The sequence below is a fragment of the Sciurus vulgaris genome, assembly GCF_902686455.1.
Source record: "Sciurus vulgaris genome assembly, chromosome: 1".
Classification (NCBI taxonomy): Eukaryota; Metazoa; Chordata; class Mammalia; order Rodentia; family Sciuridae; genus Sciurus; species Sciurus vulgaris.
In genome coordinates, this window is record NC_136461.1 from 53,194,286 (window position 1) to 53,210,728 (window position 16,443).

The 16,443-nt window shown below is 43.1% G+C and overlaps 1 protein-coding gene across 1 annotated transcript in view; it reads left to right on the top strand.

The window, feature by feature from the left end:
• CACHD1 (cache domain containing 1) overlaps positions 1-15,911 on the top strand; it is a 211,225-nt gene extending 195,314 nt beyond the window's left edge. Inside the window, 6 exon segments of the mRNA XM_079136579.1 lie at positions 715-831; positions 1,935-2,086; positions 4,022-4,183; positions 5,612-5,689; positions 6,345-6,446; positions 14,202-15,911. Coding sequence (XP_078992705.1) covers positions 715-831; positions 1,935-2,086; positions 4,022-4,183; positions 5,612-5,689; positions 6,345-6,446; positions 14,202-14,440 — 850 coding nt within the window. The 3' untranslated portion in view covers positions 14,441-15,911.
• Positions 15,912-16,443: the final 532 nt, after the last annotated feature.

Sequence of the window (16,443 nt, forward strand, 5' to 3'; positions counted from 1 at the left end):
TTGTAAACCTGAATTACCTTGTTTAGAAAACAGGATGATAAACTGCAATCCCTTTGGTTTTGCTATATTTCTTCCTTAGCTTCCTGAGTGTTTGATCACATTTGGGGCATTTGGTTGATTTGTTAATACTGACTTTCAGGAGGATAAAGATGTCTAGTAAGGACAAAAAAAAAAAAAAAAATGTATGTGCTATGTACAAAAAAAAATGAGCATTTACTAAGTGCCTATGTGTCAGGTATTTTAGTACTTTAAGTCACTTAGTTTGGTAATCAGCCCTGTGATTCACATACACGTACTTTTCACAACTGCATCCATGATATATAGGCACTATTTAAAGAAGCGCCATGTATATGCATATACTAATGTAGCATATATCTGTTTAGGTAGAGAAAAAAATGTCATTGAGTTGTTAACAGTGAGTATCTCAGAAAAGTGAGATTGAGTAAGGGAGATTATATTCACTTTTAATTTTATATTTTCCTTTTATGTTGAATGTTTACTCTTTCATTGTGTGTGTGGGTGTGTGTTCTATTGTACATAAATATAAACAAATTGAAGCCCAGAGTAGTTAAATAATTGGCCCAAGATTACACTAGGTGGAAAAGCCAGAATTCAAACTCAAGATTTGTCTGACCACGGTCAAGGACCAGGATATGATGGGTTTGAAAATGTGGGTGATATAGGTCCTAACCTCCAGATTTGCTCCTTGCACAGAAACCCAAGCTGTGAGGTCCACCAGGAGCCAGTGACATACACCGCCATTGATCCCGGCCTACAGGATTCCCTTCACCAGTGTGTCAACAGCAGGTGCAGTCAGAGGATGGAAAGTGGGTAAGGAGACCTCGTAGGAAATGGTGACCAGCAGCATCACTGAGCTTTTCCAGCCAATACTTGATTATTCCCAGTCTTGCTGCTTTGAAAAGAATATCAGTTTTTCTGTCTGAAATGGATTTGTAGATGCCTTTTGTCCACCAGATTAAATGTCACCCAGCTCCCGCTTGGTACAGCTATTTGGCATTTAACCACAGGTGGGGAATGTTTCTCTTGAAATAAACAGAGTGTGAGGAGACATGGTGTGCAGAAGCAAGGCCAGGAAGCAGGACCTCCTCGGATCCAGAAATGCAACCCAGCCTCAAGGCTGTCCATGATATTTTGAAACTCGTTAATTTTCCTTTCTTAGAAAGCAGGTCTGCTTCATGGCAGTTTGGAGAACTAAAAGCTGCATGTCCCCTACTCTCTTTACACTACTCCTAGGATGTGTTACACTAAACATCAAGGGAATCATGGCTGGGTAGACTAAGGGTGGGGGTGTGATTAGTTCATTATAGCTTTGGTTATCCTTTGATTAAGCATAGCAAGTATATATGGAGACAGCCAGCCCTGCTTTGGTGTGTACTCTATCAGAGGAGAGGTGTGTCATCAGACTGATTAATTTGGGATGTTATGCTGTAGCCCCCATCTCTTAGGTTTGGGAAGCACCACCACTGAATGTATTCTCTTAAGAGAGTCATTGTGAATGTAATATATTAAATGCTCTAAGAATTGGCAGAAAATCATTTTAAGCAGCCTGTTTTCTTGAATTTATTTGACTATTCCATTATTTTTTTAAAACACAATGACCACACACATGGGGGATATTAGATCAAAATCAAAGAAACCTTTGGGTCATTTTCATGGGGTCTGTCAGAATGATTTGGAATAACCCTGCACTAATCCATGATGTGCGGGCGTCAGAATTTAATTCATGGAGAGCAGTTTTATTTCTCTCATTTCCATGTGGGCAAGAGGCATAAAGCAACTATCCCCAGTCAGACTACTGCTGCTCCAATTTTGAAAGGCAGGTCATGCACAGCAGTAGCCAGTCCGGAGCTCAGGAATGTCTTTGCCCTCTCGCCTACACGACTTTCTGGAACATGAAGTGTTGTCTCTGGCAGGGACTGTTTTGGTGTGCTGGATTGCGAATGGTGTGTGGTGGACAGTGATGGGAAGACTCACCTGGACAAATCCTACTGTGCACCGCAGAAGGAATGCTTTGGGGGCATTGTGGGAGCCAAAAGTCCTTACGTTGATGACATGGGAGCAATAGGTATGTTTATTGGGGACCCAAAACAACTTGTCTTAAATACACATTTTCCCAACTATATACTAAGTCAAAAAAAAAATTTTTTTTAACAGTACTGGGTATTGAATGCAGGGATGCTCTACCACTGAGCTACACCCCACACCTTTTTATTTTGAGACAGAGTCTCCCTGAGTTGCCCAGGCTGGCTTCAAATCTATAATCCTCTGGCATCAGCCTCTCCAGTAACTGGGATTACAGGTGTGTGCCACCATATCCATCTACAACAAAAAATATTAAAATAATAATCCTCGGGGACTGGAGTTGTGACTCCATGGTATAGCACTTGCCTGGCACATTCAAGTCCCTGGGTTCGATACTCAGCACCACATATAAATAAATAAAAGATCCATTGACAACTTTAAAAATATTAAAAATAAATAAATAAATAACCCTCTGCCTAATTTCCCTGATTCCTTTGCCAGTAGTCTGTAGTTACAAAACCAAGGCAGATAATTACCTTCAGAGCTGGCCAGATATTCAGTGCAGAGACACCAAGCAGCCATATGACCCGCCAGACTTTGAAAGACTGGAATTCACTCCCATAAAGCTTGTTCTGAGAATCACAGGCCTGATTTCCTGAGCTCCAGGGTCTGCATGAATGTGCTGCCAGCTGTCAGAAGTACAGGGCCAGTGACACGCAGTGACCACTGAACAGCTATTTCCTGTGCAGCCTCTTCTTTTTCCTGCCCACTGCAGCTGTCACGAGGCAGAAGTCCTAGAGCAAAACATCAGTATTTAGGGTCTCAGAGTCAACAGGCACCAAACCTTCCCAGTGCTGCTACAACAGCTTCAGATGGGGTACAGAACACCACAGGGAGGAGAGCCTCCGGGCTTGGGCTCCCAGACCTTGAAGACACTGCCAAGAACACTATTTCTCTCAGTAGATTTTTGTCAGTGTCTTCCTGGAATTAGCTCCAAGTCCTAATTCTTAGCTGACAGTTGAGTCAAATATAATTAATACAGATGCTCCTCAACTTGTGATGGGATTGCATCCCAGTAAGCACCATTGTAAGTTGAAAATGTCCTAAGACAAGATGGCTATAATCCATTTAACCTGTCAAACATCATAGCTTAGCGACACAGCTCTCCATAGAGCATCAGTTGTTTGCCCTCAAGACCGAGTGGCTGACTGGGAGCCAGGGCTCACTGCCGCTGCCCAGCATCCTAGGAGAGTATCCTCTCACATATTGCCAGCCCAGGAAAAGATGCAAGTTCAAAAGTCAGTGCACATTTTCTACTGAACGCACTGTTGCTTTGTGTTGTCATCGAGTTGAAAAATCTGAGCTGAATCGTGATACGTTGGGGACCACCTACCTATACCTTGACTTTGAATGCCCACCACATTATTTTTGAGCTCCTGGGATACCACAGGGCCAGTTGAGGGCATAGTTGAGGCAAATGTGCTCCAGGCAATCATTTTCTTTGTCCACCTGCCGTTTCCTACCTGGAAAGAGCAAATAGTGCTTTAAAGGGAACCCACAAGCTCTGAAAGGTGGTCTGTTTAGCACATATTTATTGCGTTTCAGTCCCTTATTTCAGCAAATGGATAACATGACCCTCAGAGAGGCCCACATTGCCCTTGCCTCTGTGTTGGGTGCTGTCTCCTCCTCCCAGAGCTAGGGCTCTTTGTAGCACTGGGTGCTGTCTGTTGAAGTGATTTTCATCTACTCAAGCGGATCTTGCCCTTGTGCGCTTGCTCTGGTTTAGAACAAGGAGCCAAACGAAGCTTCTGCTCCCACATTCTGGGGACTCTTCTTTGAGGAATTCAGAGTGCCACACGACTGTTGATCGGAATCCTTCCCGCTCTGGTCCTTCCCATCTGCCATCCTCCTTCCATCCCCACTTCCTACCACATGTGGAAATCTAAGCGAGCAACCTGTGTTTGTGTATTTGCTGAAGGTGATGAGGTGATAACATTAAACATGATTAAGAGTGCCCCCGTGGGTCCTGTGGCCGGAGGCATCATGGGCTGCATCATGGTGCTGGTCCTTGCTGTGTACGCCTACCGCCATCAGATTCATCGCCGGAGTCACCAGCATATGTCTCCTCTTGCTGCCCAAGGTAAGTGCAGAATGAATCCCCAACTGGAAGGACAATGACCAGTTGGTTAAGTCTCTTAAGAAATTGCCAGGGTATCAAATATCCTCAGCATATTTGGGGTCATCTCAAAAGTTCCCAAAGCCTGTTTTCTTTAATGCCTGAACCCCGCAAGCCCCATTTTGATTCCCCAGAAAAATCCCTGGATCCTCTCTTCTTACCAGCATTAGCCCAGCATGGCCTGCCTCTAGTGAGCCAGCCGGGGAACTGGGGTGGCAAGTGGGAAATTTTCTTGTGTCAGATACGCTGCCCTGGCAATTCCCCACATCACTGTTGCCAAGAACATGGATCTGTTGTATTGCAGTTGCTATTATATAATGTGAAGGAGCCTACCTTTGAATAACCACGTCTCTTAAAACAGGATAAGTAATCAAAGTCAAGTGGAAAAAGAAAACATCTGTTATCATGACCTTGGTACCGAGATACCAAGTTTTAAGTGTGCTGTCTTACTCATGTGAAGGGAACAAAGCCAATGAATAGCCATCCTGGTTCCTCCCAAAGCCCCAGGGATGTGTTAACCTGACTTTTATGGAGATCAAGTTAACTGGCAAGGTAGCTCACCTGGCAGCAGTAACAATGGGTTGGAAGGCTTTTCCATGACTGCAACCCTGAGGGGGTCCGAGGGGCCATGATGTCTGATTCAGTGGCAGGGATAATGACAGTGCGCCAGCCCTTGGTGAGATGTGGCTAGGCTGAGGATGACCATCGTCCAGTGTGATCTGTGCCTGGCCTTTTACAGTTTTGTAACACCATTTTATGGACACGGTAGGTCTTGGTTTTAAATCTTGTTGCTTTGTTTTGTCATTGTAGTAGAGGATTAAAGATCTTTTGACTTCCATCAGCTTCTTTTCTCCTCTCTCTTCAGAAATCAAACTCAGGTGCTTCTTGATTATTCATTGTGTGCGTGTGTGTGTGTGTAACTAGGGATTGAATCCAGGTCACTCTACCTCTGAGCTACACCCCCAGCTCTTTTTATATTTGTATTTTAAGCTGCCAAGGCTAGCCTCAAACTTGAGATCCTCCTGCCTCAGTTTCCCTAGTCTCTGGGATGACAGGCATGTGCCATTGCACCTGGCTTGATTATTCACTTCTTGTTCTCCTTTTGATTCCTGCTCCCACTTCCTTTCAAAAAAGCTCAGAGGGATTCAGCTCATTTTCTTCCAAGATAGAACTCTACCGAGTGTGTGCACGCGCACGTGCTGTGCTAGGGATATAGCCCAGGGCCTCACGTCTGCCAGGCAAATGCTCTGCCACTCAGCTATACCCCCAGCCCAAGATTCACTCTTGATGGAATGCTGTCACCCAGCCATCAAACGAGCACTCAGCAGGGTATTAAAGCGGGTGATTTTGTTTGATTAAATAGTCATGTTTCTCTTTTTTAATGATGGGTAGAAATGTCAGTGCGTATGTCCAACCTGGAGAATGACAGAGATGAAAGGGACGACGACAGCCACGAGGACAGAGGCATCAGTGAGTACCGAGCGGCCTGGCGGCAGAAGGCGTCAGCAGGAGGCTGATCCCAAACAAATATTCTTTCTTATGTCCTTTTGCCTTGTATGAAAATTTAAGAAGCTTTGACATGTGGGCATGATTTTTTTTCCTCCCTTTTTGATTAGGAATAAGTGGATGGAAGTCCTTGCTTTGTTTTAGAAAAATCTCAGAAGACTTCATGTTATTATTCTTTGCATTAAGTGCTCTGACCTAAAGCCACTTGCTTTTCCTTTCTTTCCCTCATTACTTTCCAACACAGGGCTCTAGGAAGGGAATGTTCTAGGATGCATTTTTTAGTTCCTTAACTAATACACATGCACACACACACGCACACACACAACTCAGGGGGAAATGACATTTTCTATATCAAAGGAGCATTCCTTGAGATGCCCTGGCCTTTGGCTACCTGGAACGGTGGCCTCTTGGTACTCATTGGAGCTAGATAATTAAGTACCTTTCCCCGTCCCGTTCTAAGTCACCCCCCCAATCTCAGAATTTTTTAAAAAAATTATTTATTCTAGCTCTCCAAAGAATACCTTCCCCCGCCATGCAAGTGAGCTTGCTCAGAGCAAGGGGGTTGAAGGGATGAAGGTGCTGGCATGAGAGTGACTTCACTGTCCTTGACTTCCTGCAGTCAGCAACACCCGGTTCATAGCCGCAGTCATTGAGAGACACGCACACAGTCCAGAAAGGAGGCGTCGCTACTGGGGCCGGTCGGGAACCGAAAGTGATCATGGTGAGTTCTCGCTTCCTGCGACAGACAACAGTAGGAACCTGCTCTGCTCTGCTGGTGGAACGATGCTCATACCTACTCCCTCTCTCACCCGCTCTGTGCTCAAGTTAGTTATTTTGTCCCAGTTTCCCCAAAAAGATGCACACCAGCATGAAGCCGTTTTGCAGGAGCCAGCACTTCCTAGACATAAACCAGAGGACCTCTAGGCACATAGGTTGTTGCCACAAAGGATTCAGGGCTGGGATAGAGCCCTTGACTAGTATGCAAAGCCCGAGGTTCATTTCCGACACCACAAAAAAGGAAGGAGGAGGAGGATGCATGTTGTCTGTGTGGAACCCGATCGCCCACTTGGTTCTCAGGACAACCAGCTCCCCCTAAGGTTTGACGACCTAGTGTGGTTGTTGGGCAAACATCAGCATCACTAAGGGCTCTGTTGGGGCATGGCAAGGATCTGGGCTGTCTCCAGTTCTCTCCACCCCGATCTCTGGCCTTGTCTTAGAGGCTCGGAAAAGACTTTGACAAAGAAACATTTGCATGGAACCTCGAAGGATGATTAAAGAAAGTTAGGAACCAAGGATATTAGGGAAACTAGAGTGTACAACACACCAGTAAGATGCTAAGGGACCCTCTAGGCTGAGGAGGTGCCAACGGAGCCCATGACCTAGGAAGGCCACGTGCTCCCCGGAGACTCGCCCGTTCCACATGGCTTTTCACCCGCTAGTGTCATGTTGCTGATTGCCACAAAGAGCATGAGATGTGTCCTGAGCTGTGAGCAGGTCTGCCACCATTTTTTTTTTTTTGGGGGGGGGGCAGTCCTGGGAATTGAACCCAGGGCCTTGTGCTTGCAAGGCAAGCACTCTACCAACTGAGCTATCTCCTCAGCCCCCTGACACCATTTTATAAAAACATAAGAGGAATAGAAGAACTTTTCCTGTTGTTACCAAATCTCTCTTTTTCTTTATTATTTTCTAAGATGCTTATCGAATTTTCCAGAAATCTTTATTTTTCTCTCAGAAACAGGTCCTTTATGCATAAATAATATAGTTAAGTCTTTTTTACTCAGCTTTTTCCACACCTCTCCTGAAAGAAAAAAAAAAAAAAAAAAAGCCTTCAGTTTGCTTCTCTCCGTGCTCACGTGGTAGGGTCGTTCTCCTCCAGCGACCCCCGGCACCTCTTGCACCACTGCCAGGTGTTCCAGCTCCCTTTGGGAAGCAGGAGAAGCTGAAATGCTGCTTTGTAAATTGGAGGCTCTTCATTTGGGCTCTGAATGACATTGTTCCCACCATCTAAACAGAACCTTAGGGTTTCTATGGAGAGCCAAAGCAGAACTTAAATTTTTCAGTTTCTTGACTCTCTGGCTTTTTTCCCGAAAAACCTTTGAACCTGCATAAATTTCTTCTGCTCGGCAGTTCTGTGCCTTCTCCTTTGAATAATAAAACAGATTTGGGGCTGCTAAAGTTCAACAGAAATAATTTTTTATTCAGCAGAAATACTGATCCTTTTTCTGTCTCTCTCCCCAGTTGCATTAATACCAAACTGGGATTCTGAGTGATGTTTCCAGTGGTCTATGAGCCCCTCCCATTGCCTCAGTGAAATGGCATATGAAGCAACAGCTTAGATAAAGAGAATGGTGCAGTGTCCGTATCTGAAAAACCAAGGAATTCAGCTAAGGGCTCGGTTTCTTTCATTTTCCACAATAATTGGATCCCTCTTATCCCCAAGGAATTTAAAAAAAAAAAAAAAAAAAAAAAATAGTTTTTCATGCAGACAGAATACACTACCAGAAGTGGAAAGCATTGATATTCCACATATTCTAAATGCATCATGAAATTAATAGAACTTAACTGGGTGTTGTCTTATTCCTGAACCTGTATAATGGGTCATTGAGCGTGGTGGTATCAAGTTAATGTCCCTGTGGTGCCTAGAGCAGAAGCTGTATGTACACATTCAACAAGGAAGTCTAGTTAACTGCTGGCCAACCCACCTCTTACTCATCTGTACATTTGCCTGTGTGGTGAATGTATGGGGTATCTGTTGTGTGCTAGGCACTGCAGAGCAAGTTAGAATGGAAGACTTATTTCTGCAAGGCAGGGTGGTACAGTGGAGAACTTAGGAGACAGGGTCAAGGGTTAAGCCAAGTTCCCTTTGTATTTTACCCTCTCTCTCTCTCTTTTAACAAGCTGTTGAGATGTTAGTGACCAACTTCAGACCTGAGTTTTCAAATACTTTAAAGTAAAATTAAAAATTCCTATCTGGTAAAATTGTTGTAAGAATTAAATGAAATAACATAAGATAGGCTCGGTGCTCAGGGTTCACCTGTTTGCCCTGAAGGAATTTGCAATCTGGGAGGAAAGCAGAAATGAATGCTTATATCCCTGAGATTGATAAAAGGTGGAATGTGATAGCTTCCTTAGAGGAGTGTACAAAGAAGAAAACAGGGCAAGAGAGTTCACCCTTAACTGCAGGTAAATCATGGAAGCCGCTGGGGGAGTAGGCATTGGGCCTGGGCCTGGAGCAAATAGGATTGCAGTGCCGTGGTTCTGCTCTGCCCAGTGTGGGTTCTTTTCACAAGAGTCTTTGGTGTGATACACAAAAGCAAATTTGAAATACATAAATAAATAGCTGCTGAACAGACTAGACCCTGGAGTCTAGAGTAGTGATGCTTGTAGAATTAAAACTAAATATTAACCAGCTAAACTTGGAAACTTCGGGCTGCATTTTTATTTAGAAATATTTATGTGAGCTGGGCATGATGGCACATGTCTATAATCCCAGCAACTCAAGATGCTGAGGCAGGAGGATTGCAGGTTTGAGGCCAGCCTCAGCAACTTAGTGAGGCCCTAAGCAACTTAGCAAGACCCTGTCTCAAAATATAAAGTTTTAAAAAGGACCAGACATGTGACTCTGTGGTTAAGCAACCCTGAATTTAATCCCCGATACCAAAATATTTATGTGACCAATCGATGTTTGGATTTTAAAGGAATCAAATTTTAATTTTATCTCTTAAAAGACAAACTACTTAAATTAAGTTTTTTTTTTTTTTTTTTAAGTAGAGCCTTTTTGTCAATGTTGTTTTGGTGTTGGGGCTCAAACCCAGAGCTTTGCAGATGCTAGGTGAGTGTTCTACCACTGAGCCTCACCCCAGCCCCATTGTTGTCTTTAGTGCTTTTGTTTTTCTTTCTTGCAGTACTAGGGATGAAACCCAAGGGAATTTTTACCACTGAGCTACATTCCCAACCTTTTTTTTTTTGGAGAAAAGTTCCCTCCAAGTTGCTGAGGCTGACCTTGAAATTGCCATCAGGCACCTGGCATTTTTGTCAATATTCTAAGAATACCTACAGTGATTGTTTTTTAGCAAACTGTTATACTTACAAGTAGAGTCACTACCTGTGAGTACTTTTAGCCATGGTTGAGTGGAAGGTAGACCATGAGAGTAGAGGAGGAGGTGGAGGGAAAGGAAAGGAGGGAACTGGGAAGTGAAATGGAGTAGATTAAATTCCGTGTATGTATGATTATGTCAGAATGGACGTGATTATTTACAACTATATGAACTAATAAAAGCAAAGAGAAATAGAAAATATTACAAAATGCTTAAAAGGCAAATAAATGTTGAACCTTGAAAACCTGGTCCAAAACTTGGAGAGGCAGAGATATCCGACTGCTATTACTCTCTGTGGCCACAAGAGGGTGTATGAGTCCCCAGAAGAACCAAGCGTCCCCTGCGAGCAAGAGAACCACCCCATAAATACATGAGCAGATTGCCAAAGCTCAAAAGCCTCATCTTGGCTCTTCTGTTCTTTATGGATGCCTGGCCTCGTTCCTGAAGCCAGTTTCTCACTTGAGATTGTCTTCACAGACACTTTTCTTCATATGCCTTTGGGAAACACTGTTTCCTTTGAAAGTGTTAGCAGACAACCATTGTGTTTAAATACTGCTTCCTCCTCCAGAGTCAAGGGCCCTGTCTGCCTTCATTTATCACTGCTCCCAGTGCTCAGCAGAGTGGCCTGGCACTGAGCAAGCAGTTAATGTGTTGAGGGAAAAAACGTGTCATCTTTCTCCTTTTTGCTCCCTGTTTCAGACTCCTATTAATTTTTCAAGTAAAAGGAAGCTACAGAGGGATTGAGCAATTGTGTTGTAAAGAGGACATTAAATGGAATGGCTGTAGGATGAAAGTTTTACTTTGGAAAGGCCTCTACTGGAGTTCTCATCAGAGAACAGTAACAGAAGAATTGGGGGTACCCCCAAATTGCCATGGAGACAGCTACCATTATTGTCACCCTGAGTGTACCCAGGTACTGTGACCAGCCAGGTTCAGAGCATCACTAGGCTTTGTTAGAAGCCCTGCACGGGACCCAAAGAATCCTCACTTATCTTCATAATTACAATGAAACTAGTGAATATCATACCAGGCAAAGTCACAAATTACCAAAAAAAGAAAAAATTCCCATTGATACCATTGCTTGGGGAATATAGTATGCCGGAGTTTGTTTTTAAGTGCCTGCTTTGTGTGAGGTACTGTGTTAAATACTAGGAATACAAAGATAATTCTGTGGGACTTAAGAAAAAAATTTGCTAATGAACAAACAGCCCTGTTTTTATTATAATATGGTAAAACAAAGAGGTATGCACAGAATGCTGTGTAAACTCATAGAAGGAGCACCTGACTCCAGGGGCTCGAAGGACTGGAGGTTTAGAGAGTTCGGATATGGTCAAGAGGATTCTCAGAGAAGATGTGCAAATAGAAGCATGAAGCACACAGTAGGATGAGGGAAAGTGGGAGAGTAAGTCAATCAGAAGGACCCCATATGTTAGTCAGCTTTCTATTGCTATAACAAAATACCTGAGAAAATCAACTTCGAGGAAGAAAGATTTATTTTGGCTCATGGTTTCAGAGGTTTCATACATGGTCAGCTGACTCTATTGCTTTTAGGCCTGTGGCAAAGCAAAAGCATCATGGCGGAAGGGCATAGTAGAGGGAAGGTACTCACCTCATTGACAGCCAGGGAGCAGGGAGATCATTGATAGCCAGGGAGCAAGGAGAAATAGAGATACAGAGAGGAAGGAGTCAGGGAGAAGACATAGTCCCCAAGGACACACCTCCAAAGATCTACTCCCTTCAACTAGGTCCTACCTCCTATTATTTCCACCACCTCCTCATAGTCTATTCAGCTATGAATTAGTCAGTGAACTAATCCATTGATGAGGTTAGAGCCTTCTTGAGCCAGTCACCTCCCAAAAACCCACCTCTGAACACTGCTGCATTGGAGACCAAGCCTTCAACACATGAGCCTTTGGGACACATTTTGGATCCAAAACATAACATCTGGGAATGCTAAAATGAATGAATAGTTACCATGGGTGCTTGTAAACACACAGAGATAATAAGGTATCCAGGAGGTACTTGAGTAATCAACAGGCTCTGAGATTCACTAAAATTATGTTTTTCTCTCTCTCTTTTTTTTTTTTTTTTTTTTTTTGTGATGCTGAGGATCTAACCCAGGGCCTCATGCATCCTAGGAGAACTCTGTACACTGAACTTTGTATGTAGCCCTAAAATCGTATTTTCTACATAGCCTTCACATATATAGCTTAAGGTGGTCTAAGTGTGCCCCACACTTGTTATTGAGGTTTTAGAGCCTCATTTCCAGTGTCATGTCCTTATGACTTAGCACCGCCAAAGCTGAGGAACTTATTCTATTCTGGACTCCTAATCTCTTCATCACAGATAAAGGCATCCCTATTTCCCTGGCCTTTGAACCTAGAAACCTTATCCAAGAATGTCAACTCACCTGGTGTCTTGACCAGGCACATCCATTGGGTCACCAAATCCAGTCTGGAATAATCCCTTGAAGCCAGCTGCTTCCCTCATTTCCAAATACTGCTACTGTACCTCTTAAGGTCCTCGCCTTCTACCTGGCCTGTCCTCTAGCACCTGCGAGTGCACACTGCATCACATGGTACAGGCATGGCCTTACGTTTCCAGGCCTCTTGGTAGCTGCCTCCTGTTCCTTTACTCATATCCACTTATCAACTCCCATTTGTCTATGTAGACCAAGCTGAAATGAGTTGCCTCATTTCCCCAAATCAGAATTATCTTCTCTTCTGGATTTCAATTATATCTCAGTTAAAATCATTAAGGAAAGAAGACCTTGCTTATTCATGTTTTGTCATCTCCCTCTCCAGCCCATAGAGTCTGCAGTATATGAGTAATTGAATAACTTGTACAAGCAAATTTTACTCATTTTATTCCTTAAAGACTAGCTTTGAGCTTCTTCTACAGGACCAGTTTTTCATCTGGGTGTCTGCTACCCCAGGGACCAATCCAGTGACTTGCACATAGGAGATGCCCAATAAATATGTGTTGCATTGAACTGTCAAAGAATTCTATCATTTGAGTAAGATTTCATTGAGGACAGAGAATTGCCTCTCTCTTTTGCACAGAGCATACATTTTCAACCACAAACAAATCCTGCTCAGCTGTTTGCAAGCACATCAATTTGGCAGCCACAAATGTGACTAGCACTACCCATGGGTGGGTGCGATTGATGCTAACTGTAGATGCAGTGAAAATATTAATGAGCTGCCACTTCTCACAACATTTAAAGGAGATTTCTGCAATATTTAAAAACATGCCAGGGTTCTTAGAATGGAATCCTTTGATCAACAAGGGCAATTTCTTTTGAAACATGTGTTACTTAGGATACCAAAAGAAATTAATCTTTAAATGCAGCGAGCTGGCTTACACAAAAAATAGTTGATTCCTTTTCTAGTTGTTATGGATAGATTTGGAGTGTTTGATTAGGTGCTAGAACCTTTGAGAAGGACCTTAACTTCTCTGATCATTGTTTCCCTGCCTTATAAACTGGATATTAGCAGGCATGCCTCATTGGTTTGTAAGAATCACCTGATATTGTACCTACCATGGAGCGGTGTGTGGTGATGGCCACCCTGGCTTTGTCCTGACTGGCATCTCTGCACGCATGTCAAAGCTCATTGCTCCACTACCCCTGAAGTATCTGAGCATCATTTGGATCTCTCCCCTAAAGCTATTGCCTAACTTTTTAGATTTCTTTCATAGGAGAGAGAAATTTAATCTCAGGAAGAAGTACAAGACAGAGCTCCCCAAATAACTGGTAGTTACCTAGAGGTCGCAGGATGTGGGGTGATTTCAGGTTTTGTTTCATGGGTTTGGGGGTTGGTGAAGGTTCTTGTTTATTTTGTTTTCCTCCATACTTTCTCAATTGTCTAAATGATCATGTGTTTATTATGTATTTATCTGTAGTTTTAGGGAAAAAAAAAACTTCGGATCTTTTTAAAAATAAGTTGCTTCCAGTGAGGACTGAATCTAACGAACTATGCTATGGCCATGTGTGACTATAACATAATGAATGTCACTTGTTATATCACTGTAATGCACTAATTAAAATAATAGTAGTAATAGGGAGACTATAGAGTAGAACAAGCAGATCTGGGGAGGGAAGAGGGGAAGGAAAGGGAATGTACGGGGAGTGAGATGAATTGAATTGGTTATGTGCATGTATAAGTATGGCATAATGAATCCCAGTGCTGTGTATAATTATAATGCACCAATTTTTAAAAAGTTCATAGTTCTTTTGCAAGGAAAAAGAAAAGTTCCTTCAACATCTGCTGACAGTGTGCAAGTGTCTGTGTCTGCACCTGTTATCACACAAACAGGGGTGCCTCCTGGCATCTCGAGCCTGGAAGGTTTCAACTGTGCTCACTCTGTTCCTTCTCTAGGTTACAGCACCATGAGCCCACAGGAAGACAGCGAAAACCCTCCGTGCAACAATGACCCCTTGTCAGCCGGGGTGGACGTGGGGAACCATGACGAGGACTTAGACCTGGACACGCCGCCCCAGACTGCAGCCCTGCTGAGTCACAAGTTCCACCACTACCGCTCACACCACCCCACGCTGCACCACAGCCACCACTTACAGGCAGCTGTGACAGTACATACCGTCGATGCAGAGTGCTAACGATCTCCTCGGCTCCAGGAGAAGATGGGGTCTAGGAGACACAGAATGTTCTGGAAAGAGAAAGAGCCAGCATAAAACCCTCAGTCAGAGACCCTTTGTGTTTGTGCTTTGTCCAGAGTGGTTTCACTCATTGCCTGCCCATCGGCATGTTTAAAAACAGAGAAGCAACAACAAAATCACATTTGTGAGGACGCGAAGCTGGTTCTGAAACGGAGGGGAAAAGCCTGATTAATGAACCTGCCATGATGCTAATGGAATGGAACAGACGGCGAACCTCCAAACACAGACAAAATGTGTAACTGAAGCTGAGCCAGAGGAATGTTCCAGGGAGCCAGAAGCATTCAGCTCTCCTTAACTGGAAGAGGAAAATCTGCTCCACCAGAGACTGCGAACGTGGCACCTCCCGACACCAGTCAGTGTGTGCTTTGAAGAGTGTGCTTTGTTTCTCAGCGGTACCTGGATACCACGGTTGCTGTATGGAACTCAAGTTAAGCTCTAAATGATGCATCTCAAAATTTCTAAGTAAAGGATTATTTTTCTACTATTTATTGAACTTTCAAACACTCTCAAACTTTGGGGAAAGCAAAGGAAACACATGAGAAATTTTCCCGCAATTGTCACTAGCTGTCGTGTGCGTGATGAAGTGGTTCTTTGAGTAAGGAGTTAGATCTCTTATTTAACTCAGCATCATCCCACTGCCCCACTCCAAAAAATGGGAAAATGAAGAAACCTTTCTCTCCGACTTGTTTACTTCTTTGTGTGGAAAAGCATCTTGTTTTGTAATGCGGTATTCTCTCTGTGTTTGACAGAGGTGGGGAGGGGCAGAGAAACCCAGGCTGTTTTAAAAGAAATTTTGTGTTTCTTTATAATTCATTTCCACTCCCCTGTACAATCCTTTTCTTAGGTTTCTACGAAATCTAATATTACCATTCCAGTCCTTCAGCTAAGGGAGGGTTGGATTTATTCTCCTTCTTTTAAAGACTATAAATTTTAAAATGTCCCGTTTTGACTCTGAGAATATTAGACACATAAGGGAAGACATTTTAAAATTGTGAGATTTTGGTTCTTAATTAAGGATTTCTTTTGAAATCATAGTTAAAAGCTGCTGCCAGTTACCCAAGAACTTACCCACCAAACGGCTTTTGATTTACACGGGGATTAATCCAATCTGGCTACTATGACATGGGGCATTGTAATTTTAAAGTAGAGTTCGAATTACAGTGATGTATTTTAGATTCACATTTTGTGATTCAAATATGTTATGAAGACATTCTTGCACCGTGTGTGTGGTAAATCTCCGTTTATATGTAGTTGGAAAAATTCACTGAATAATGATAGGGTCTTATGATATAATGTAAAAAAATTGGTTCTTCAGCAGTACAGAAAGTAAACTATATATGTGCTATCTGGAAACCCCTTCATACTGTGTATAAAATTGCAGTCTAGTGAAATAAACTGTATTCAACAGACAGTATGAGTGGCTACAGTGATTTGCTTAATGTACCACTTCTTGTGCAAGAGGCAAGTTACATTCATATCATAACCTAGGAGGTCTGTTGCCAAGCTGGAGTATGCCTCCTTCAATGGCTACAGTCAACTTCAGGCCTCCTGACCATCTCAAACATGCAAAGGAATTGAAACATCAAATGGGATAAGCCAGGCATAGTGGCGCGCGCCTGTAATCCTAGCAACTCAGGAGGCAGAGGCAGGAGAATCGTGAGTTCAAAGCTATCCTCAGCAACTTAGGCCCTAGCAACATAGCAAGACCCCATCTCAAAATAAAACATAAAAAGGACTGGGGGTGTATCTCAATGGTTAAGCTCCCCTGGGTTCAGTTCCTGGTCAAATGGGATAAACTAAAAAGTAAACATTTAAAAATGAGTAGAACATAGCTCCCTCTTCCTGAGCAAATAAATCTATGTCATTAATATTAAATGGTTAATTCTATGCTGGAGGGAATGCATGGGTGTCCTGTTTTCCCAGAAAAGTAAATTTTTCATGGG